Genomic DNA, 24,842 nt, shown 5'->3' with positions numbered 1-24,842 from the left:
AAATTACTAATAAAATAGAATAATATATTTCTGTCATAGGGCCTGGAGAGGAGACATTTAGTCATTGAGTTTTCTCCATGCAGGAATCCAAGTTAAAGCATCTCATATAAATCATTGTCTGTGCTGGAACACAACCAGCGAAAGGGAGTCTATCCATCTCTGGGTTATTGGTTCCACTACTAATCTGTTCTTACAATTAGCATATTTTTTTCTAATATTCAATCAGAATTGGTTTTCCTGTAACTTATCCATTGTTTTGTGTCATGTATTCTGGCATGATAGAGAATAAGCCTTGAACTTGAAGTGCAATCTACAAAGCATATGTTTTCATAGAGTGCATGGAAGAAGTATGTCCTCAAATTAGACAAAGAAGCAGTAATGTAGTTATATCCTTTAGCGTTCCAGCTCCATCAAAGTACATACACCTCTGGATCGCAGATGCTACTTCCTGTGGACTTAATCAACATTCTTTTATTATCAGTTTTATTTAGACATTTAAACTGATTTAAGAGTAACCAGCTGCCTATCTAGGTCCTAATAATTCTGTTTGGGGCCTTTCCATTTCTATCCTGCTTTGGAAGAAGAATTTATGACTTTATATATGGCATATTAGAAATGAGGGAATATTATTAATAAAGAAGAATATTTATAGCTCAAGGTTGACATGAGGGTTCTCTGGTGCTCTCTGAGCGTGCTTGTTTTCTTGCAGATGTTTCATTACCAAAACTATGTAACATCATCAGTACTAGTAAAGAGTGCAGTTTGCTGTCAGCTTTATATTCTGATGGCTTGCCTGTCAATGTTGGTGGGGGTGGGTTAGAGATACTTTGGTTGGACTGTTTGCTGTTGGCTTCTTTGGCAGTTTCATGATTGGGGTATGTTTGTTTGATTGTTGTTTTGATGTTAACCTTGGAGTTAATCTATGGTGATCTGGGGGCTTATTGCTGGTGGAGAGGTACTTGGGTTTTTTGTTCCTTTTTGGGCTGGGTGTCTACTGATGGCTGATTTGTCAAAGTGCCAGGCTTCTGGAAATTCCCTGGCATTTTTGGACTTGGCTTGGTCTAGGATGGTCACATTTTCCCAATTGAAACTATGGTTAAATCTGTCTATATCTTGTGAAATTAAAGAATTTTCATCATGTCTTCTGACTGCTAGTTGGTGTTCGTGGATGCTTTCTGCCAGTCTTCTGCCTATTTGTCCTACATAGCATACAAGCATGGCATACAAGCCAACTAAAGCCCTTCAAAACATCCTAAGCAGACGAAAAGAACCAACAACCCCAGAAGAAAAAATATGAGTCATTTACAACATACAACATACAATGTAAGGATTACAACAAACAGGCAGAAGACTGGCAGAAGCCAACAGCAAACAGCCCAACCAAAGAATCTCTAAGACCACTCCCACCAACACTGACAGGCAAGCCATCAGAATATAAAGCTGACAGCAAATTGCACTCCTTATCAGTGCTGATGATGTTACCTAGTTTGGGTAATGAAACGTCTGCAAGAAAACAAGCAAGCACAGAGAGCACCAAGGACCCCTATTATTATTAATGCCACAGTGGGAAGCAAAATATATTTTGAAACAGAAAACAGCTGTTAGTTTGACAAATACAGACAGAACAATTATGGAGCTTTGTTGGTTAAGCCTGCTTAGAATGAACAAAGTGGAAGTTCAGTGTTATAGCAAACAGTTCACAAGATATGATGGCCTCTGAAATCTAAGAGAAGTTAGGGTTAATGTTCATGGCCACATTTAATACAGAGATCTGGTATTCCTCTGGTTATGATCCACAGCATCCTTAAAGGTGCTGAAGCTGGCTGAACTTTCTGGATTTTAGGAATGGCTGCTTGGTTCCAGGCAGAGAACACAGGATATGTGGGAAGTTGTTTGCTGCCTTTTCTCCTAATGGCTGGATTGACTGAAGCTGGAATATATGGCAGTTGTCCCTCTCAAGGCACTTCGTTCTTACATTGCTGCTGTTTTTCTCAGCGGGACATCATCCGTACAAACTCTACATGGAGAAAAACAAGGATGTCAGCACACTAGGAGAGAAGAAAGAACGTATCATTTTTTAAACATTGCTTAGAAATAGGAATGGCTAGTTAGCTATAGATCCTCACTTTCTAATATTCCACCTCATTTTTCCAATACTGCAGTATTTCATCATGCTCTAGTTTGACCAAGAAACATCTGTAATGTACTGGCCTATTTATACAGTGTAACTGCTTGCTTGTGTTGCACTGTTTGCTAATTGCTTAATTCACATGCATGTTTTGTAACGGTTGCTAGGCTGGCCTAGACTGGCTGTCTCCAGCCAGTTAAGTAGGTTTTGGGTGGGAAACCGTTGCTTTGAAACTATTGGTCGCTGCCTAACGGCCAACCGTATAAATAGCTGCGCAGCAGCTGCTAGTTGCTTCTGTTATGTTCTGACCTTCAATAAAGCCTGTTGCTGTTTGAACCTCCCGTCTAGCTCAATGCCTGCAAAGAACCGACTACACAATACTGGCAATGAGGGTGGGATGTGCTGCTTCCTTTTAAGAGCCTGAAGTCACTAGGGGGTGAGACCAGCGCAGAGCCTGGTAGGGAACAGCATCCCCCCCCCATGGTATGCCTAGCAAGCCATGCTGGAGACCATCCCGTCCTGAGGATCCATCCCATGGCCTATGCAGAAGTCAGCAGCACAAGGCAATACGAGACATGAGCCGTGAAACCTCACCAGGGCAAAGGTCAGAAAGCTTGAAGAGTTCGACGTGACGCACCTGGAGAGATGGTCACCCTACATTTCCCATGTAGAGAACTACATGCGCGCAAATCAAGTCAGCGAAGATGGGCTGAAGGCCACGGCCCTCCTCTGTGTGTGCGGCCCAGCCACCTTTGATATCACTGAGAACTGGTCGCCCCAGCACTACTGGAGACCGACATATATGCTGACCTCAAGAAGAAACTGCACAACCATTTTGAGCCAAAGCTATTGGTGATAACGTGGAGGCATGCCTTTGGACAACGCGAACAACAACCCAGAGAGTTGGCGACAGAATTCATTGCAGCGCTTCGTCAAGCATCGGGACTGCAACTTTTCTGACTTAGAGGAGCGACTAAGAGACCGCTTAGTCTGTGGACTCAGGAACAGAGAGCTCCAACAAAAACTCTGCTAAGGAGATTCTCTCACTACAAGAGGCCTTAAAGGAGGTAATGGTGGACAAAACCGCCAGAGGGGCCCTGAAGGCATTGTGGCCCTCCAAAAGTGCCAACTACAGAAACCGTCCACCACGAGGACACCGAACGGTCGGAAGACACTGACTCCAACCATGAAGTCAACAAGATTCAGCGGCACCACGGAAGGGGAACGAGGCCATCTGACAAGGCAGTTTTGTTCCCAAGGTGTTTGGGCTGCAGAGGCCGCCATCAATGCGTGGATTACTGTTTCAGAACAGCCACGTGCTGGGTGTGTGGAAAACCAGGCCACATTGCCGCTCTCTGTTGAGGTCGCCAGAGGGACCGCCAACTGGACGAGGCATTCAGGAGAGGTACCGTGGCCCTGGGGCAACACCAAGTAGGGTTCTGCTCCAGCCGTCAGAGCGTTTTCCGCACTGGTGCCCACCAACCTCTTAAACAGAAGTTGCAACTCCAGGTCAAACTTCAAGGAGTTCCATGTAAAATGGAACTGGACACAGGCTCAGCTGTGTCCATCATCTCCATTGGAACCTTTTGGCACATTTGTAGGCGTAGTAACAGATGGGTCAAGCTACAACCATCTAATATTTTACTCACTGATTTCCAGAATTCCAGAGTGGCGGTCATGGGCGAGGCCACACTTGTGGTGAAATTCAAGGGGTTTTCAGGCCCACTAGATGTTATTGTGGTAGATGGTCAATGTACGAGCCTCATAGGGATCGATTGGTTTGATGCATTGGGCATCCAAGTAACCGGCATTCACTGGACTCAAACGACAGACTTGTCTTCCATCTGCAAGGAATTTGCAGGTGTTTTTGGCCCAAGTTTGGGACTACAAGGGCCCTCCAATAGCTTTTAAAGTTGATCCCCAAGTCGTGCCAATCCAGGTTAAGCCCCACCGTGTGCCATTTGCATTAAAGCATAAAATTGATGCAGAGCTGGACAAACTTGTCAGTCGGGGTTTTGCAGCCCGTAGACAATGGAGAGTGGAAGACCCCCATTGTAACGCCACTCAAGGCCAATGCTGATTACAAGTGTACCATTAAGTGGGCACTACAGCAGCACGCGTACCCTGTCCCAGTCGTCAGCCACATTCTGGTGTTGTTGCAAGGAGGCTGCATGTTCGCTAAATTAGATTTAGTGCAGGCCTATCAACAGCTGCTGGTGGACGAGGCCACGGCAGCCGCCCAAATGATTGTTACACATAGGGGGGCCTTCAAGGTCAAGCGCTGTCAATTCGGGGTGAGTGTAGCCCCAGGGATTTTTCAAGGAATCATGGAGCGTATGCTCAAGGGTATTCTGGGGGTCTGCCCCTACTTCGATGATGTACTCATCGCTGGGGAGTCCACAGAAGTTCTGGCTGAGCGGCTTAGAGACGTCCTTCAGCGGTTCCGTGCCACGGGACTTAGATTAAAGAAAAATGCAAGATTGGGGTTCAGTCTACAGAATTCCTTGGGTTTCGAATCGATGCCGAGGGCATCCATCCTGCAGAGTCAAAGCTGACAGCGATTCAGCTGGCACCAAACCCCAGGTCCAGCGGAGAGCTTCAAGCCTTCTTGGGCCTCCTAAACTTTTGATACATTCCTCCCCAACAAGGCCGCAGTGGCAGAGCTGCTACACCAGCTCTTAGACAAAAACACTCAATGGCAGTGGACCAAGATCCACAATAGGAGTTTCCAGGCAGTCAAAGCGCTGTCCTCGAACTCAGTGCTCACGCACTTTAACGAAAAGCTGCCAGTTTGCATCGCGTGTGATGCATCCCCATACTGGGTTGGGGCTGTGCTGAGTCACTTGGCGAATGGGAAACAGTTCCCATCGCATATTACTCGAGGACCTTGTCCTTAGAGGAACGCAATTATGCACAAATTGACAAAGAGGCCTTGGCCATCGTGGCCAGGGTAAAAAAGTTCCATTACTATTTATATGGGAGGTAGTTCATGGTCTTTACTGACCACAAGCCCTTGCTAGGCTTATTCACAATGAACAGGCAGACACCTCAAATTCTGTCGCCACGAATGTTGAGGTGGTGTATATTCCTTTCGGCGTATGACTACAAGCTGGTTCACAAACCTGGCAAAGAAATGGGCCATGCAGATGGCCTTAGCAGATTGCCGTTGCTGCACATGGAGCCAGATCCGGCTCCAGCTGCAAGCATTTTAGCCATACAGGACTTGCCAGAGTTTCCCCTACATGCGGGAGGCGTCGCTGCAGAAACAGCAGCCGACAAAATTCTAAGTCACATGTTGGCTTGGATTCACACAAGATGGTTGTAAAATAGCGGGGGGGGGGCAAGTTCCACAGTTTTTTTACTTGGAAAAATGAGCTTTCATCTCATAAGGGGTGCATCCTTTGGGGCAGTAGGGTTGTAGTCCCCAGCTCACTCAGGCCCAGGGTTCTCTAGTCTCTGCACAAAGGCCATCCAGGCATCGTCTGGCTGAAGGCACTGGCGAGGAGCTACCTCTGGTGGCCAGGGCTAGATAAAGGTATCAAGGCCCAAGTACACAGGTGTTACACATGTCAACAGTTCAGACTGGAGATGCCGCAGGCCCCTGTCCACCGATGGGAGGAAACGCACACACTGTGGTCAAGAATCCATGTAGATTTTGCCAGGCCCTTTCAGGGACAGTTGTTTTTAATAGTGGTCGATAGCCACTCTAAATGGTTGGAGGTGGTTCCAATTCCCAATATGACTACTGCAAGGACCATCCAGGTGTTGCGGTCACTGTTTGCAATGCATGGGCTTCTGGACATCGTAGTCTCTGACAACAGAGCCCAGTTCACCATGTCAGAATTCCAGGCCTTTCTCAGGGCCAAACTCATAAGGCACGCCACGTCGTCAGACGGGCAGGCAGAATGGATGGTTCGTACAACCAAAGATTCCCTCAAATGCATTACTATAGGGGACTGGTAGCCCAGGCTGGCTGATTTCCTGTTATGCCAGCATACAATGCCCTGCACAGCTACAGGCAAGAGGCGTGCAGAGCTTTGCTGGGGCAAGATGCTAATAACCAAACTGCACCCCAATAGAGTAGCCTCTGACACGGCACGGCCAAAGGCACCAAGGAACTTACAAGTGGACCGGGATTGGACCTGGAATTATGGGCAAGGGCAGTTGTGGGTGGCACCGAACTCTCCTACATGGTGGTCCTGGAAGATGGGCGAGTCATTCGCCAACATGTCGGATCAGTTGCACCAGGGGCTAACAGAGCAGTCGCTGACTCAGGACTCCCAAGAGGGACAGATCTTGAGGCTGCAAACCCACATTCCAGCAGAACAGTTTGTATGCTCTGAGCCATCGTGCACAAAAGAACAGGGCCGGGGCCATAAAAGCGCTTCCCCCAGGAACACAGACTGGATCACAGGAGCTGGACAGTCATCCGACACCCAGTAGCAGCCCTGCTGATGTCGCAGCACCTTTAGACTTTGGGTTGGGCCGACTGGGACAGGCCAGCCAAAGGGACTCGAGTCGTTTTTACTCCACCGAACCACAGAGCCCAGGTCTACCCAGCACGGCAGGCGAAGGTATCAAGGTATCAACTCCAGGTAGACCAGGATTTGCCGGTGACCCCCCCCCAACGCTTTGAATGAGCATGAAGACCTCCCCAAGTACATACAAGATTTTGTAACCAAATGAATGTGTGTGCTATCCAGGGGGAAGGAGTGTAATGTACTGGCCTATTATATGTTGTAAGTGCTTGCTTGTGTTGCACTGTTTGCTAATTGCTTAATTTACATGTATGGGCTGGCCTAGACTGGCTGTCTCCAGCCGGTTAAGTAGGTTTTGGGCAGAAAACCATTGCTTTGAAACTATTGGTCGCTGCCTAACGGCCAACCGTATAAATAGCTGCGCAGCAGCTGCTAGTTGCTTCTGTTATGTTCTGACCTTCAATAAAGCCTGTTGCTGTTTGAACCTCCCATCTCGCTCAATGCCTGTAAAGAACCGACTACACAACAAGATGTATATGCATCAATGGACACCCTCCCATGAAAGAAAGAATGAAAGAAATATAAATACATCACGAAGAGGCAACAGAGTTTTATAGGAGCAAAATCTGATTTTGCCATTTTTCACTGAGTAAAAATCTTCACTGAGTAAAGATTTAGAGCCAAGCATTGAGTTCAAATGTTTATCTTCTCAGTTAAAATATGCCTGCCAATAGGAAAAGATAAAATGCTCTACAGTAGTTGAGTTTAAAAGGATGCATTGCTAGGCTTATAATATATCGGCATTCTAGTTAGAATTTGCTGTTTTGAAATAAAACAAAAATCTTAGCTTTCAAACTGTCCCTTTTTGACTTTATTGTCTCTTAAACAGAAATCGGTAGAGAGAAATACATTACCTCAAACCCCAGTATATATTTTCTTCTGCCAGCCTGTTCAATATATTCCTTCCCCAAACCAAAACCAAGTTCCAAATAGTCTCCCGGCTTCACTTTGGACATCCCACTCCATTTATAAAATACCAATTTTCAATCCCAAAGAACTTTCCCTGTCATACCTTCAAAGTCCACAAGACCATCCCCGTTCAAATCAACATCCTGCAGGATCTCATCCATCTCTTGGTAGTTCAGCTGTTGCCCTAGGAGCTTACGCATTGCTTTCCGTAGTTCAGCTATGCTGATCTGCCCATCACCATTTTTATCAAACTGGAAGGAGGAAACACACACACCTTATTTCACGGTTCATTTAGCTATCTCTCATACTTCTCCAGTCTCATTTGAACCCAGTATTGTTTTCTGTTCTTAGCTGACTTAATCAACGATGGCAATTGGTCTAGTAGTTAAGGCACTGGGCCAGAAAGTGGGAAATCATGAGTTCAATTCCCACCTTAGCCATCAAAGCCAGCTGGGTGATTTTGGACCAGTCACTCTCTCAGTCCAATCTACCTCACAGAGTTATTGTTGTGGGGAAAATAGGAGGAAGATGTGTTGGATATGTCAGCCACCTTGCGTTATTTGTAAAAATGATAAAGGCAGGATATAATATGTTAGTAAATAGTAGATTAACACAAGACAAGACAAACTATCCTGATGTATACATCCTGTCCATCCAAACAGGCTTGCATAAGCCAGATATTTCAAGCAGCCACAAATAATTACATTACAATGTATACTCATGTGAAGTTTGCAAAGTCAAAACGAAAACCATGTCTGAAAAAGCATTCATTACATCTAGGGTAGCTGCTGCAGTTAAAAAGTATTACTTAAGAAGGATTCAGAGAATTTGGAATGGGCTCAGAATAGGGCCATGAGGATGATTAGGGATTAGAAAGTACATCTATAAAAAGAGATTGAAAGAACTGAACGTTACTCTTGAGAAAAAACAATGATAACAAAGTTAAATTCCTAAAATAAGTTAATGTGCACAAAAAGGTCAAAGCCTGTTTTTTTCTCTCATTCCAGAATCATAGACATGGAAGAATGCATTTAAATTACAGGAAGGGAAACCCTACTCAGTAACAAGAAGAGCAGGTTGTGGAATCATTCTGCGAGAGGGTGAATTTCTCTGTGCTGGATGTATTCAGGGAAAAGCTTGATAGTTATAGTATATGTGAGATAAAAATTTTTAGGTTTCTGCATGTTGCAAGAGAATGGTTCCTAATGGCCTGAAAATAACTACTTTCTAATTCTGCTTTCCCTGTTTAAAATGGCACCATAGTCTCCAGTTACTACACTAGATAAATTTCCCTGCCTGCAGACTCGTGATTTATTTTCGATGAAACCCCAAATATAGAGCATCCTTAAGAGTTTAGCATTTCATTATTTCCTATACCTAGATGATTCCAGTAAAACAGAGAATACTAAGGAGGGTTCTTCTTAATTTCACAAGTACTTCATTAGTTTCTCTATCTGTTTTCTCCAATACCTTGTTGGTCTTACTAAGAATTCTTTTGATACATAAAGAATATGCCCTTATGTCAGCTTTATCAAAGGAAGGGGGCAAAGTCTGAAGGTGGGGCCTTAGCGTGACCTAGAAGACTGTCAAAAACAAACAGCAGTTAAAGTATGGAGGATATACTTCTACCCTTATTTATTAGTCAAGGAAAATAAAAGAAAATCAATACCCCTGAATTTTCCTCAGAGTTCTGCAGAGGAAAACCTGGTGGGTTGAAGGTTTCTTATGCAACAACAATACTTCAGAAAGTTAAAATATAATGGTAAAGTTATTTCTTGCCTAAATATCACATCTATGCATATCAAGAGTAAGAGAGTTACTCAAAGATATTGGTACATAGTAAGAAAGAACTTAATTAAAACAGTGAAGATTTGCTTCTTTTACAAATTGGCCTTAGAATTATTTTTTTAAACAGTGTACGGCTTTAAAATAATCTCATCTATCCTAAAGGAACAACAAGATATTTCTTTTTTACTTCTGCTCATGGAACCTCTGTATTTGTGTAAAGCTGGAGAAAAATCTGAATAACAGGGGCCTTTGTTTTCAGGAATGAGAATAACCCTCCAAGTCCTTGGTGTCATTTGGCACATCTAGCAATGACTAAATCATTTTATTGTGAGCCGCCCTGAGTCCTTCAGGAGATAGGGCGGGATATAAATCCCATCAATAAATAAATAAATAAATAAATCATTCTCTCTTCACTTTGATATTGAAACTAAAATGAAAAAGTTGGGATATAATTTCTGGTGTCAGTTTCTTACCTTGTGGCTTGATTCTTATTTATTTTTTAGGCTGATGAAACATTGATCATCTTAAAGGTACACATGCCATTTGTTTAAATCTTTTGATGGTTGTTGTAAAGATATTGCCTAACTTAAAATTGTGAATATCCATTATAAGGGGGGGAAAAACAAGGCAGCAAACAATTTAATCAAAATTAAACACCCACAATATATAGTTATCCAGCACTCCTTGCTCACCGTATGTGATCATGCAATTTGTCACATATGACTTCATTTGAATTCCTGGCTTTTCCCACTCTATGATTCAGTGTGATTTGCTTATTTATGGCTTAGTGTGTTGGCTCAACTCATCCAGAATTGTTTTGTAAGCAACAGTTTATGACTGAAACAGGGCAAATGTGGTTTATTCAGTAAATCATTATTAACATATTCAACCATAATGCATTATGGGAAGATAGCCAGCATACATGTAATACTATCATCTCTGATCCTTATAACTGTAACTTTATAACTGTAGCTCACCTCTCGGAAAGCATCCCGCAGCTCTTTAACCCCGATCATGTCTGCTGTCTCTGCCAACAGCTTAGGGCCCATCAGTTCTACAAAGTCATCAAAATCCACTTTTCCTCCAGCTGTAGGCATACAAAAGCATTTTCAGAAGAAGCAGGGCAACACAAAGTTAAATATTTTATATTGTGAGCCAAGGCCACCTCACACTGGAGAAACTGAATTTCACCTGTCTAACCACCATGTCCCCCAACAGAATTCCCTCTTATGTGGATTCTGTGTATTTATTAAAAAAATATACAGGAGTAAAATGATTGTTACCAATATAAATAGTCAGAATATGAACCCTTTTAGAAAGTCTACACAGTCAGTAGTTTTTCCTTAGCACAACCATTTGTACGTTCAGGGCATCTTTAATGTGAGGCTTCTGCCCTCATTTGAAAATAGTTTTGGCCCCTGCCATCCCACTCCATTGTCTATGTTCAATAATCTGAGCCAGTATTTTCAGCTCAGCTGCAATAGCAGCATGGGTAGTATAAATGTTTCCAGTGCTTTGAAGCAATCTGTTTCTGCATGATTCTTTTCTTCATTGATGGGAATTCTTGCCTCACCCCTCCTCTTGAATTCAAGGCAAACCTCTGTTTGAAATGTATCCTCTAAGGAACTTTTGTTTCAAGGCAGTCACTGGGGGGGGGAGAGAAACCTAAATAGACCCCTGGAGCTTTGTAGTCTGCTTGCCTCTGCAGAAAAGACGTGAAAAATCATTATTCTTCATTTCACATCTGCTTGCTTTGCCTGGGTTACAGGACTCCTGGGAACACTCACAATGGTCTTGAAAAAGTCAAAACAGCATGGATCAATCTTGGCTGAGTTCACCCATTTCAGCACAGCAACCAACCACCATGGTTAGAGCTACTGGGAAAAATGCCTTTGTTTGCTGCAAAATGGCTAACATGCTACCCTCGCAGTATCACTTCACAATCTTTTCAGCATAATCCAGGGGCAAAGATTTAAGATTTGGGGTTCTATTAATTTGTTTAATTTATATACTATCTTTCATTTAGCTGCTCACAGTTCTGTATATATTATGCCCCCCTGTCATTTTTCTCCATCCTGAAAATCCTTTGAGGTGGATTGGGCTGAGAGACAGTGATTGGCTCAAGATCACCTTACGAGTTTCTTGACTAAGGATGATCTTGAAAATGGGTCTCTCCTGTGCCAGGCCAGCATTTTAATTGCTAGACCACACTGACTCTCAGTTTTGTGCTGTTCTTCGTTTTCTCTCCATTAATACCTCCCTTAATACCTGTCAGCCTGAGATATTCCTAGTCAAGGTAGCAGATAATTTCAAGGATGCTATTCATAACAAGGTGGATGAAAGATTGGGAGGGATCAAGAGAAGAATGTCCAGTAAAAACAATTCAAGAATGAAAGGCAGTTAAAGGCTAGTGCTGATTATAATTCCAGCACTCAAAGATAAAGAGAAGGGAGAAAAAGCTCAGAATCCATATTAAATGTAACTGGAAGACATTTCTCAATGTGACATCCATTCCTGCAGAATATTCCTTAGGCATTAGGTTGACTTATAGGAAAAGGTACATACTAATTTGTTGAGATAATTCTATGAGTTCCATTTCAGTAGGCATGTAGCCCATGGTTCGCATGCACTCTCCCAAGTCCTTATAACTGATGTAGCCATCACGATCTTTGTCAAACTCCCGAAAAGCCTCCTTGAGCTCTGAAAAGAGAAAAGTTGCTATAACAAACTATCGTTAATAGGCAGGCGAACCCCTATCCCACATTCTGACCCACAGTTGCAGCCTGCCTGCCAGTCCTTATACCAGACGACAAGATGCAGCCATTCTCTTCCTATAATTGTATAGTTCTTTCAGCGAGGAATCCTTTTCATTTGAAATATGTATTTTCAATAGCTCTGTTTTATCTTCTTGCCAATATAATGGGCTGTGAGAAACCTTGGGAGACAGGAAGAAGAATCACAGCCTTGGCAAAAGTCTGATGAGACAAAACTAAATCTAAAAGAAAGACAGGGATGGAGAAAGCACCTCAGAAGGGACTCTCCCTAGTTCTCTGGTAATTAAAAGGAGGGGGCAAATGCCTTCAGACTTGCAAGGTTTTGCAATATGGTAATTATCTTACAGTAAAGGTAGTATTGGTACTCATGGTGTTGGTTTCATACGTGGACCAGCTTGAAGAGCTAACAGCCACTGAATATCTTAGCAGTGATTATTTAAAACTGGAAAGTGATTTTCTCTTTCCTATTTTAATAACATTTTATTCTAGACAAGCCTTGTGAGACTGATGAATCTCCCAAAGGGGTGGTATATATTTGGTCATTCGGGTTTTTTCCCATGTAGAATTGGATACCTCCAATTCTACGTGGGAAAAAACCCGAATGATCAAAGATCTACATACAAACACCTGCGAAAACCTCAGAAAACATATATATATATATATATATATATATATATATATATATCTCCTTTTATTATCTAATTAAGCACATGGTCTATGGGGGCCCTATCTTTCTCACATACCACATAAAATTCCTCTGAAAAATATTTGATAGTACCATGGTTCCCCGAAAATAAGACCCAACCGGAAAATAAGTCCTAGCATGATTTTTCAGGACGCTCTTAATATAAGCTCCACCCCAAAAATAAGCCCCAGTTAAGATTGTCAGCCAGACAGACACATTTAGTGCCGTATTTCGCTGAATATAAGCCCTAATGCATTTTTGGAGCAAAAAATTAATATAAGACCTGGTCTTATTATCAGGGAAACACAGTAGCACTAACTACCAAGCCACCATACCCAGAGAGAAGAGTGTGTAGTCAAAAGAGTTTCAAAAATAAGAGGTTAATACTTCCAGTCTTTTATCCTATGTGTTCAGCTCTGTTGATATAGGATCCCAATAGCACTTTATTTAAACATATATGGGGCAGCAATCCAAAATTGTTACAGCCAGGCACGCTGGCTGAGGAATTCTGGGAGTTGGAAGTCCACAAGTCACAAAAGGGCCAAGTCTGAAGACCCCTGCCTTAGTTCATAGCTAAACTCAAAACAGTTACGTCATAGCAAAGAGGAAGCCTACAGGAAAGAAGATAGAATGTTGTACAATTAGGCCAGGAATGTATTAACAAGGAAGATCAGCAAAAAGAAGCTACTCTGAAAAGCTGAGGAATTAGCTCTCAACAAATGAACTAGCAAACGTGGAAAACCCTTAAAGCCAGGGCTTTTTTCCTCATAGAACGCTCAGAACGGAGTTCCGGCACTTTTTATGGATGGAACCTTGTAGGGTAGGCAAGGCGGGTTGTATGACGTGTGTGAGTTCCGGCACCTTTTTCTTTTACAAAAAAAGCACTGAAGTTATCACTGGTTACAGATAATCTCCTTCCCATGCTGAAGGGAATTGACAACTGGCAGATGACCTGGATATGTTTTACTATAGGTTTGAGAAGAAACCACCATCAACTATTGCCACCCTCTCCATCTGAAACACAACAGCCAAGTCTCCTACAACTGACTCCATCTCTCTGGGGTCCCCACCTCTGGTGATCACAGAAAAAGATGTATGAGGTCGCGAGAGTTGTGTTGGGAGTTTCCCGATACTCCCATGTCACACCTCTGCTCCGTGAGCTGCATTGGTTGCCAGTTGTCTTCCGGGTGAGATTCAAGGTACTAGTTATGGTGTTTAAAGCCCTACATGGCAGGGGTCCGGAGTACCTTAGGGAACACCTGCTACCGGCGTCAACTTCCCTCCGCCCTGTGCGTTCCCACAGAGAGGGCCTCCTCAGGCTGCCACCGGTCAGAGAATGTAGATTGGTGGCCCCCAGGGGGAGATCTTTCTCTGTGGGCGCCCCGGAGCTATGGAACCAGTTACCGGTTGAGCTCCGGACGGCGCCCGATCTTCGCTCCTTTCGCCGCGATCTGAAAACATACCTGTTCGAACAAGCCGGCCTGGCCTGAGGGGGGATTGGTAGGGGTTTTTATTATCATTTTATTGGGGTTTTATTAATGTATTTATTGTTTTTATGGGCATGTATTTAATTATTTTTTAATTTTTGTAACTTTGTGTTTTATTCTTGCCCTGTACACCGCCCTGAGTCCTTCGGGAGAAGGGCGGTATAGAAATATTAATAAATTAAATTAAATTAAATTAAAGCCTGGAAAAGGCCCAGACAAGGTAACTCTTTCTTGTTGAAAATTTGTGCTGACCAATTGGCCCCCATCTTCACCCATATCTTTAATAATCTCTAGAGATGTGTTATGTTACTTCTTGCTTCAAAAGTTCTACTATAACCCCAATGCCTAGAAAACCCTCCATCAAGGAGATGAGCGACTACAGACTGGCATCTGTAGTTATGAAAACCTTTGAAAGGCTAGTGCTGGCCCACCTGAAAACCATCACAGATCCACTGTTAGATCCATGACAATTTGCCTACCAAGCAAATAGATTGGCAGATGATGCTGTTAATATAGCACTACGCTACTTCTTACAACATCTTGAATCTCCAAGGACCCATGCAAGGGTCCTTTTTGTAGACCAGGGGTGTCAAACTGCCAGCCCACGGGCCGGATGCGTCATGGCGAAACTGCACCCACCCCATTGCCGGCAATGGAAAAAAAGTCACGATATGTCGTGACACGTCACATGACGTTGCGAGTTTGACACCCCTGTTGTAGACTTTAGCTCAGCATTCAACACCATCATACTCAGCTAGCTGTGCGTGACCACACTTATAAGTGGATCATAAGCTTTCAAACAGATAGGAAGCAGAAGGTGAAGCTAGGCAAAATCATATCAGATACCTGTACAATTAGCATAGGTGCCCCCCCAGGGCTGTGTGCTCTCTCCATTATTTTTTTCTCTCTATAGCAACAACTGCATTTCAAAAGATTGGTCTCATTCAAAATGAAGATGAATCGGCATACAGATGGGAAGTTGAACAACTGGCCCTACCACCTCTTACATACTAGACAATACAGTATCTACAGTAGAGGCCTTCAAGTTTCTAGGTTCTATAATATCTCAGGAGTGAAAATGGACACCTGGTATCAAAAATGTCATCAAAAAAGCACAACAAAGAATGTTCTTCCTGCGCCAACTCAGAAAGCTCAGACTGGCCAAGGAGCTACTGATACAGTTCTACAAAGGAATTATTGCGTTTGTCATTTGTACTTCTATAACTGTCTGGTTTGGCACTGCAACCAAACAAGACAGACACAAACTTCAACAGATGGTTAGAATTGCAGAAAAAACAATTGCTACCAACCTGTCTTCCATTGAGGACCTGTACAACGCACAAGTCAGAAAGAACGCTGTGAAAATATGTATAGACCCCTCACATTCTAGATATAAACTGTTTCAACTTCTTCCCTCAAGATGATGCTATAGGGCATTGCACAGCAAAACAGCCAAACACAAAGACAGTTTTTCTCCCATGCTATCACTCTTATTAAACAACTAATTCCCACGACACTGGCTATGCCCTGGGATGTCAAACCACCCAATAGGCCTGTATTACTTATTATCTTTCTCATCTGTCCTATACCTATTTCCTTAGATTCTTATGACTATAACTTCTTGTATCTCACCATTTATGTTGATTGCTTGTTTAGTATTCTATTATGATTTATATTGATTGCTTTAGTATCCTATGAGTATCACTGAGTGTTGTGTCTATAATTTATAATGATTATATTTTATGATTATCACCTGTTGCTTGTATGTACACTAATAGCTTATGCACCAGAGACAAATTCCTTGTGTGTGTCCAATCACACATGGCCAATAAAGAATTCTATCTACCATCTATCTATCTAATGAAGATTTACACTTTAGATCTTAGGAGACCCTCTTTAGACAACAATGTGTATTACTTCAGCTGTGAAACACACAGTGAACATTTCTAGCCAAAACCATAATCTTTCCAAGCTTTACAATGGCTCTTAATTCTTGATACATTAGAGCAAAAGCTAAACAAGACTGAAGTTGGGAGACAGTCCTCACGCCAGAGGGAAAAAGAACCTTTTAATTAAGAATTAAAATGATCATTAATTCATTATCATTAATTAAAGGGTAACACCACCTCCACTACAGAAATAAAATACACTACATAAATAATAATAAAATAAAATATAGATGCAATTGGATAAAACACAATGCGGTTTTTGCACTCCACATTTATTGAGGGGTATTTATTATCTATATAATTTGTGCCATTGATTTAGTCTGCCTGCCATTAAAAGTAATCTCAATAAAACAAGCTCATGAGCCCAGGCAAAATGGTAAAATGATAAAAGCAAGCAAAATTAGAACTACGAAACTTTTTACAGCAAAAATGACAAAAATGCACTACCATATGGGATGATGAGGCCTATAGTGGCACCACCTCCTTCTAACCCCAGAGCAATGAGAGAAGAAGGACAAAGGAGGTCTGGCACTATCTAGTAACCATTTTTTTCCCACTTCAGATTGAGTTTTGAGGGCTGTTCTGAGACTCCTTTGGAAGTGAGAGGCGCATTGAGAAGGAGATGAAAATACCTTAAATGACACCATGGAATGAATTCAGTCGTAAGATTAAGAATTGTTTTCTTTCAGAGGAGGGGAGCTTATCAAAATAAAAAGGGGAACGTCATATAATGACTAGTGTCAAGCCCTATGCTGTCCCCAGTGGCCAGCTTATCACCTGTTTCTGGACATGTCTTTGAAGAACTTTCTCAGCTGCCTGCAGGGCCCTAGATTTCAGATCAGAGTACAGACTAGCCAAGCTTGAAAAGACATTAAAAGGAATAATGAGAAAGTATATTTAATTTTACCTTCAATTTCTTCCATTCGCAGCTTTCGGTCCTAAAGGGAGAACAACAGTAGAGGCCAATGAAAAAACAAAACAGAAACAGTTTGCCAACTGACGCTTATTTGAACGGCTTTTATATCAAATTACCTATGGCAACACCTGCGGCCGGCGTCAACTTCCCTCCGTCCAGTGCGCTCCCACAGAGAGGGCCTCCTCAGGGTGCCTCCGATCAAAGAATGTTGATTGGTGGCCCCTAGGGGGAGGGCGTTCTCTGTGGGCGCGCCAGACCTGTGGAACCGCTTGCCGGTCGAGCTCCGGATGGCCCCTGACCTTCGCTCCTTCCGGCGGGATCTAAAAACGTATTTATTTGAGCAATCCGGCCTGGTTTGATGGGTTAGGGGTTGGGGTTTTAACATGGTTTTTTAATTACTGTATATATCGGGCATAATATTTAGTTGTTTTTTAACTTTTGTACTTCGTTTTTAATATTTATTGCCCTGTATACCGCCCTGAGTCCTTCGGGAGAAGGGCGGTATAAAAATTTAATAAATATAAATATAAATATATATAAATTCACCCATCCATTTGGAACCTTCAATTGGGCAAAACAGTGCATCATAAGGCAAGAAGTTTTGAAGTAAGGTACCTCAAATGGGCTAATTTAAAGAATGCATCCAGAATCCAGGATCTGTTATTGTGATTTAAATGAAATTTCAAGGATCTTTCACCAGTTGTATTAGCAAAATCGTGGCCACTGCAGCATTGCCGCTGTTTGCCGCAGCCATTGTGATTGTTATTTCCAACTGCACTTTCCAAAAACCCATAGGATACATGGGTGCAAGGAAAAATGAGAGGGATATACCAATTGGCTGGCAGCAAGGGATGACAGGTGATTGGTGATTGGTTGTTTTGGAATCAAGGCTGAAATTTAAAATCTCTTAGTGGGTGGTGAGGGAAGAATGAGAAGCGATTCAGATGCCTGCTGGTGAAGTAGGGCTGGATGGCGGCCGGGGGGGGGGTGTCAATGTAGAGGCAAGGCCCCTTGGGGATACACCAGGATGAGGAGCACAGGTGCAATTTTCAATGCAGTTCATGACAGTCTTTCTTTCCACCCCCAACAACAACAACCCAGCAAAGTGGCAGGTAATATGTGGGTCAGCCAAAGAGAAGGAGGAGATTTTTTTCCGGCGCTTTGCTGGGAATGCTGAGGGGAGAAGAAAGAATGCCAGTCTATATTATACATGGAAAGAAGGATAACCCAATGGGTTACGGGTTCTAGTTCCTTTTAAAAATGGGTGTTTTGTGGACACTGACAATGAGCAGGTAAAGTTTGGAAATATGTTAAAAGGGTTCCCCTCCTAGTTGGAGGATAGTTCAAAAGCTGCTATTAAAAGATCTATCTGCTCTTTGTGGGGTCTCAAAATAGGAGATTGTCTTTGCCATGAATTACCAAGTAACCTTAAGAGCTTTGTTTTTCCTCACAGTCTTAGCATCTAACCCCACTAATTTCACTTTCCTCTTTTATGGCATGGTGTAAGTAATACTGATTTATCTTTTGAGGTTATTGTAGGGCATGCAATAACGTAATGTGCATAAAATGGCTGGATATCGATATATTCTTATTATTAATTAATCTTTCTTGTTTCCTAGCTTTTGACATAAGGGCAGTGAAGTCACTGAAGGACACTTTATACATGCATGGGTTTATAATTTGTATGCAGAAAAGATGCCAAGTGGGATTTTCAAGGGAGCAGAAAACTCTGAAATGAGCTAATTCATAATCGAGCAGTGGCAGATAAGTGAGGGGAATCATTCCAGCAGGACAAAGGGTCATTGTGGAAAATGGAGATAAGTGGCAGCTACAGCAGAAGCAGAGTACGTACGATCAATGTGATGGCGATGCTCTGGCGCAAGAAGATGCAGGCTGGCCCCACCAAACCATGCAGCATTGAGTAATTCTGCAAAGATGGATACTGTGTGCCATCAGCTATTTCATCCAGCTTGCAGTTAGAAGAGGTTGGGGAGTCAAAAGCTTCTGAGGGTTGCTTATTCTCTTTCACAATAGCCTGCAATTAGGTACGTTTGATTAAAAGCCCTAGCGCCTAACCTATCACACCCAAAGGCTTAAGGTTCCTAACTCTTGGAAAATTCTAGCAAAGGAAAGAATGTAATGGAAAGGAAAGAATAGACAGGAAGGAAAAAAGGAAAAGCATACAAAAGAAAAACAAAGAATGACACAGAAGTGTTATCAGCTGAGAAATGCTGAACATCCATCAATACAGGGGTCTTCAAACCTGGCCCTTTTAAGACTTGTGGACTTCAACTCCCAGAGCTCCTCAGCCATATACACAGGGCTTTTTTTGTCATAGAACACTCAGAACGGAGTTCCGGCACCTTTTTTGGATGGAACCTTGTAGGGTAGGCAAGGCAGGTTGTATGACATGTGTGAGTTCCGGCACCTTTTTCTTTTACAAAAAAAAGCACTGCATATACATATACCAATGCCTCAAGCGCAGAAATATAGATCCTAACATTAACACATTTAAACCACCACAGTAGGTGTGCTCATTTTTCCTAATAATCCCTCTGCTTTTTGTCCTACATATTGTCCCTACAGATTTAGACTGAAACTCAAAGATTTGTGGTTTTGTGAGGAGGGCAAATGGATCTTTAACAAAGTTCTCAGCAAATTATGTTTTTTTCCTAACCAGATATCGTGCATGAGTGTTACATTCAAACACCTATAATTTCTATTCAGCAATGGATATAAAAGTTAAATAGAAGTAAAACTCATTCTTAAACTATGTAGTAAGATATTCCTTAAATGTCATTAAAACAGGGTGGTGTAAAGGAATGCCCTAACTCTCACATAAGCACACAACTTTCAATTTTTCAGAGTCCCCACCAAATCATCAGTTTTAATTTGACAAAAAGGGGATTATGAAATGATATAGTGCTTACTTATGCAATTCTTTACTGAAGCAACATAGACTGAGATAAAAACTGGGCTGACCTGTTTGTGTGAATTTGGTTACAGAGATCATCTCTCTCATGATTTCAAGTTTCTTTTTTTTTTGTTTAGCTTTGGTTGAATGTCTTCTTTTTATACAAAAATTGCAAAAGTTACAGAGTGCTTTGGCGATTACATGACTCTTGACAATAGGCAGAAACCTAAGCCTATAGATGACATTACCTAACATGGTAATAAAACGTCTGTAGGAAAACAACCAAGAGAACCACAAGAATCCAAAAATTCAACCCTGAGCTACATAGACTCTCTATTATTAGAGCTAATTTTTGTTTTCAACATACACGTTTTGTTTCCCTCACTGAACAATTCACAACACTTTCTCTCTTCCATTCTGTATTCGGTGTCACCCTTTCCTTTATTTGATAGTCTCTAAGCAGTGTACAGAAGTGGCATGTAAATACTGGAATACAGATTTGCTCGTCTTCCATTCTTCTCACCTAGTCATCAGGAAGGGTGACCTTGAGCAAACGCAAAAATGTTAGGAGTGAGCATAAACAATGGGACCAAATTCCAAGAACCAATATTTTCTTTGTCCTGGGCTGCAACTTTTTCGTTCCCTCCATTCAATGGATGTGAGAAATAGACCTGGCTGCTAAGCTAAGGATTAAAACAGGGAGAAAGGAAAGGGCCATTTTCAGCCTCCTGAATTCTTCTTCTTTAAAACATTCCAACAATTGGCAGAATTTGTACCTAGAGCTAAAGGATCCTGGGGTGATGCCTCAAAGCTCATAAGTCTGAGATAGGGCAAAGCAAAAAGTTTTTCTACAAGCACTCACCAAATGGGGAAATTTTGCCATATTTTTTTAAAAAAAAATCAGATCTAAAATTGGGACATTGATGGACAAACACAGCAAAACAAGGAAAGTAGACAAACGTGTGCTGAAAAAGCCACATGCAAGGAGACAGAAATAAAAAATGGGAAAGCAACAGGATGAAGAGGGGCCCCCCCACCCCTCCATCTTTTTCTCCCTACCTTGGAGAGATGCTTGCCTAGGGTTTTGGTGCAGTTGCCCATGGCTTCTAAGGCCCCCCCATCCCCACAGAGCATAGCATTGGACTGGAGGCAGCTGGCGCTGATGGCAGTGGGTTTTTTATAGTAACAAGTGATTCTCTTCTAGGAGGTTTAGTCTCTTTGAGGATTTTCAGGGTTTTTATTGTTGAATATATCTAGAATATTAAGAGAAAGTAAATGGAGGGGGAAAGGCGTAGAGTAGTACCATAATCCTCAGGATTATGCAAAACTCTATAATAGATGGTGCTGAAGGGCAAACAGGCATCTCTTCCTCTGAGGACTGCAGTATATCAGGAAAGAAAAACATTATCCATGGTCTGTTCCTCTTTCCCAAAAACTCCCTCTCAGAGACCTGCAAATGGAGAGTCCCTGGCTCATAAACTGACCTTCCTCTCTCTTAGAGTATATGTGGACATAATCTCCTCTGTGACAATTACGGTAACTATATTTTGAAATCTTTGCACCAAGGATGGGCTGCTTCCATTGAGTATAGATGCTGTAGCATTACCGGCATCATTGGACGTACAAGGTAGCACATACATTATCAAGACTGTCAGTCAAATGTATCAACTGCCCACAAGATCTGAATGAGCTAACAGAATCCACTGTAATTTAGACCGTCAAGGCTATTTTCACTAGAGCTGAACAGTGATTCTTAACATCTGTTATAAATAACACTAATTCTGGACAGAAATTGGGAGAGAGGCATTGCCAATGGAAAAACTATCTCTTGTCTAAACAATTCCCTAGTGAGAAATAAAACTACAATCATAGCATTTATGAAAATTGGTACAAGTCAAGGGTTTATGTAAAAAGCACATTTGGATCATATAATCCGATCAACTTTTGTGAGTCACAAAAGTATGCAGAGAAATTCAGGCTTGTTTGTATAAGTATTTAAGGACTTTCTAACACAAAATAGTCTTCCCCTACTTGTTGAAAATTGGAATATAACACAGGGGAAAGGCCCAAGTTTAGGTTAGAAAAAATAGAAAGCTTTAAGAGTTAAAATGTTACCCCAGAGCAATCACATTCATTGACTCACTTCATCTGTTCAGAGACAATTTGCAGAATTATACAATGATCAAATAATTATAACAAATAAAGTAATGGAGTCTGCCCATCTTGCTGGCCTCTCCTCTCCTTTTTCCCAGCATTATAACCTTCTCAAAAGAACATAATATATCTAAAATATGATAATTTCAGGCAGATCAGTTGTGTCTCAAGTGAGAACTCTGGGTTGACTTGTTCAATAATCCATTTGTTTACTTTCTTGACTATCTATGGTTTTCTCAGTAAACATCTCCAACCACAAAATTTAAAAGCATCAGTACTCTTTCTGTGTTGCTTCTTCAAAGTCGAACTTTCATTTCCACAGAGTGTCACAGGGAAAGCCATTTCCTGCTCAGTTCTAATCACTGCAGGTACTGTATAGACCAGTGGCGTAGCGTGGGGGGTGCAGGGGGGCCGGCCGCACCGGGCGCCACATCTGGGGGGGCGCGCTCGCACTCGCAGCTCTCTGCCCCTGCCTGGCTCACTCACTCTCTCTCACTGCAGTGCTGGCTGTGCGAATCCGATCCGAGCCGCCGGGTCGCCGCCCACTGTGGAGGGGGGTGGTGGCAGGCGTGCGGTGCGGTGCGGAGAGAGAACGAGGGACTATCTGGGGTAGGGACAGTGCAGTGGCCGGGTGCTTGCCCCGGGTGCTGACAACCCACGCTACGCCACTGGTATAGACACATCCTGGAATCTGAATATGTTTTTTTTTCATAAAATAGGATTCATTGCTACTTTACCAAGACTAGTCTGAAGCTGTCAGCCTTCCTAGGTTGATGAGACAGGAAACATGACCAGATGAACTAAGTCTAGTTTATTGTAAGGTTACATTAACTGAATCTGGCAAGTCTGAAAGTACAGATCTCCCACCATCTCTTTTATAAACTGAGTAGTTAGGAAGGTTCCTTACTGATTCTCTTCACATTATGCAATTTTGGGCTATGCCCCCTCTTATCCAATCACTCCCTAGGCAGTAACTCTTCCCCAATCTCCCAAGGTCATTTCCTCATACCATTACAGAGTCATATTTCTTGATTGTTGGGTCCTTTACTGTTGATTCAGTAGATCTTAAATTATTCACCAAAAAGTAGTATTTCAGATGTGTTGGTGCCCATTGTATTTGTATAGGCAAAGAATGAGTAAAGTATGTGCTTCTTGGAGATGTCATAAAAATAACACTTCTTTAAAACATGTTTTACAATGTCCTAAAGTTAGCATGTTCTGTGAAGAAGTAATTACATACATTAACTTGATTTTGAGATCAATCAGGAATTCAACGTGCAATCATTTTATTCAGTTCTTAGATAAGTTTGTTCAAATTTGGGTGTTTTTTTTTTTAGAGATGACATGGTTTTCAGGACGCATAGGACCCTAAAGAAAATCAACAAGGAAGCTTCACATATCACCCCATTTTTAGACTGCATGAAGCAGCATCAAAACCAATACAGACTGGCTTAACTAAGAAAACCAAGAAAAAACTAGCATGAATGCATAAAGAACTTTCTGACCAATTGAAAGAAAAAAGGGATAAGTACAAAAAAATGGAAAGACAAATAACTGAAGCAGAGTACCAACAAATTGCCCGAACCTGCCAAGTTGAAATTAGGAAATCTAAGGCTCAAAACAAATTAAGACTTGCAATAAATGTCAAAAACAATAAAAAACTTTCTTTCACACATAAAAAAGTGAAAAAAGTCAAAGAAACAATTGGTTCACTAATGGGAGAACCTGGCTAGGAAGTAATGGGCAGTAGAGAGAAAGCAGAACTGCTTAATTCATTCTTTGCATCTGTCTTCACTCAAAAAGAAAATATACCGTAAACCAACTTATCAAAAACAAAATCATAAAACAGGCTAGGAATGCAAATTAAAATAAGCAAAAATAGGGTAAGAGAACACCTGTCAGCTCTGGATCTATTCAAATCTCCGGGTCCTGATGGATTACCTCCCAGAGTTTTGAAAGAACTGGCAGATATGATCTCAGAATCTTTGAACCACATCTTTCAAAGTTCTTGGAACAGAGGGAAACTACCTGAGGACTGGAAAAGAACTGATGTGGTTCTCATCTTCAAAAAGGGAGAGGAAAAAAAGATCCAGGAAATTACAAACCAGTCAGCCTGACATCAATACCTGGAGAGATAAGGAAAAGATAATCAAGCAACAAATCGGTGAATATCTAGTTACAAATAAAGTTATAACCAGTAGCCCACATGGGTTTATCAAAAACAGATCATGCCAAACAAGTCTAATTTTATTATTTGATAAAATTTAAGGCATTTGACAAAGTAGATCACAACCTGCTTTTTGATAAGCTAGAAAAATGTGGGATAGATAGAAAGCATCACCACCAGATAACTGGTTAGTAACTGGCTGATAAACCGTACTCAACATGTAGTACTCAACGGAACTACATCCAGATGGAGGGAAGGAAGTAGTTCCCCAAGATTCAGTTTTAGGCCGAGTACTCTTTCATATCTTTATAAACAGTCTAGATGATGGAATAGAAGGGGAACTCATCAAATTTGCAGATGACACTAAGCTGGTCGGAATAGTCAACACCCAGAAGATAGGCTCAAAATCCAGATGGATCTTGACAGATTTGAA

General features: G+C 41.9%; 1 protein-coding gene across 1 annotated transcript; it reads right to left on the bottom strand.

The window, feature by feature from the left end:
• Positions 1–1,991: 1,991 nt before the first annotated feature.
• CABP2 (calcium binding protein 2) lies at positions 1,992–21,189 on the bottom strand (the record flags this gene model as incomplete). The annotated part of the gene is made up of 7 exons (XM_083361827.1): positions 1,992–2,017; positions 7,679–7,826; positions 10,341–10,450; positions 11,929–12,063; positions 17,166–17,196; positions 19,027–19,197; positions 21,148–21,189. 7 exons carry the CDS (start codon positions 21,187–21,189, stop codon positions 1,992–1,994), a joined length of 663 nt encoding a protein of 220 aa, XP_083217953.1.
• Positions 21,190–24,842: the final 3,653 nt, after the last annotated feature.

This window comes from Vipera ursinii, assembly GCF_947247035.1.
Source record: "Vipera ursinii genome assembly, chromosome: 1".
In the NCBI taxonomy this organism is placed as follows: Eukaryota; Metazoa; Chordata; class Lepidosauria; order Squamata; family Viperidae; genus Vipera; species Vipera ursinii.
This window is presented reverse-complemented; position numbering and strand designations above follow the sequence as displayed.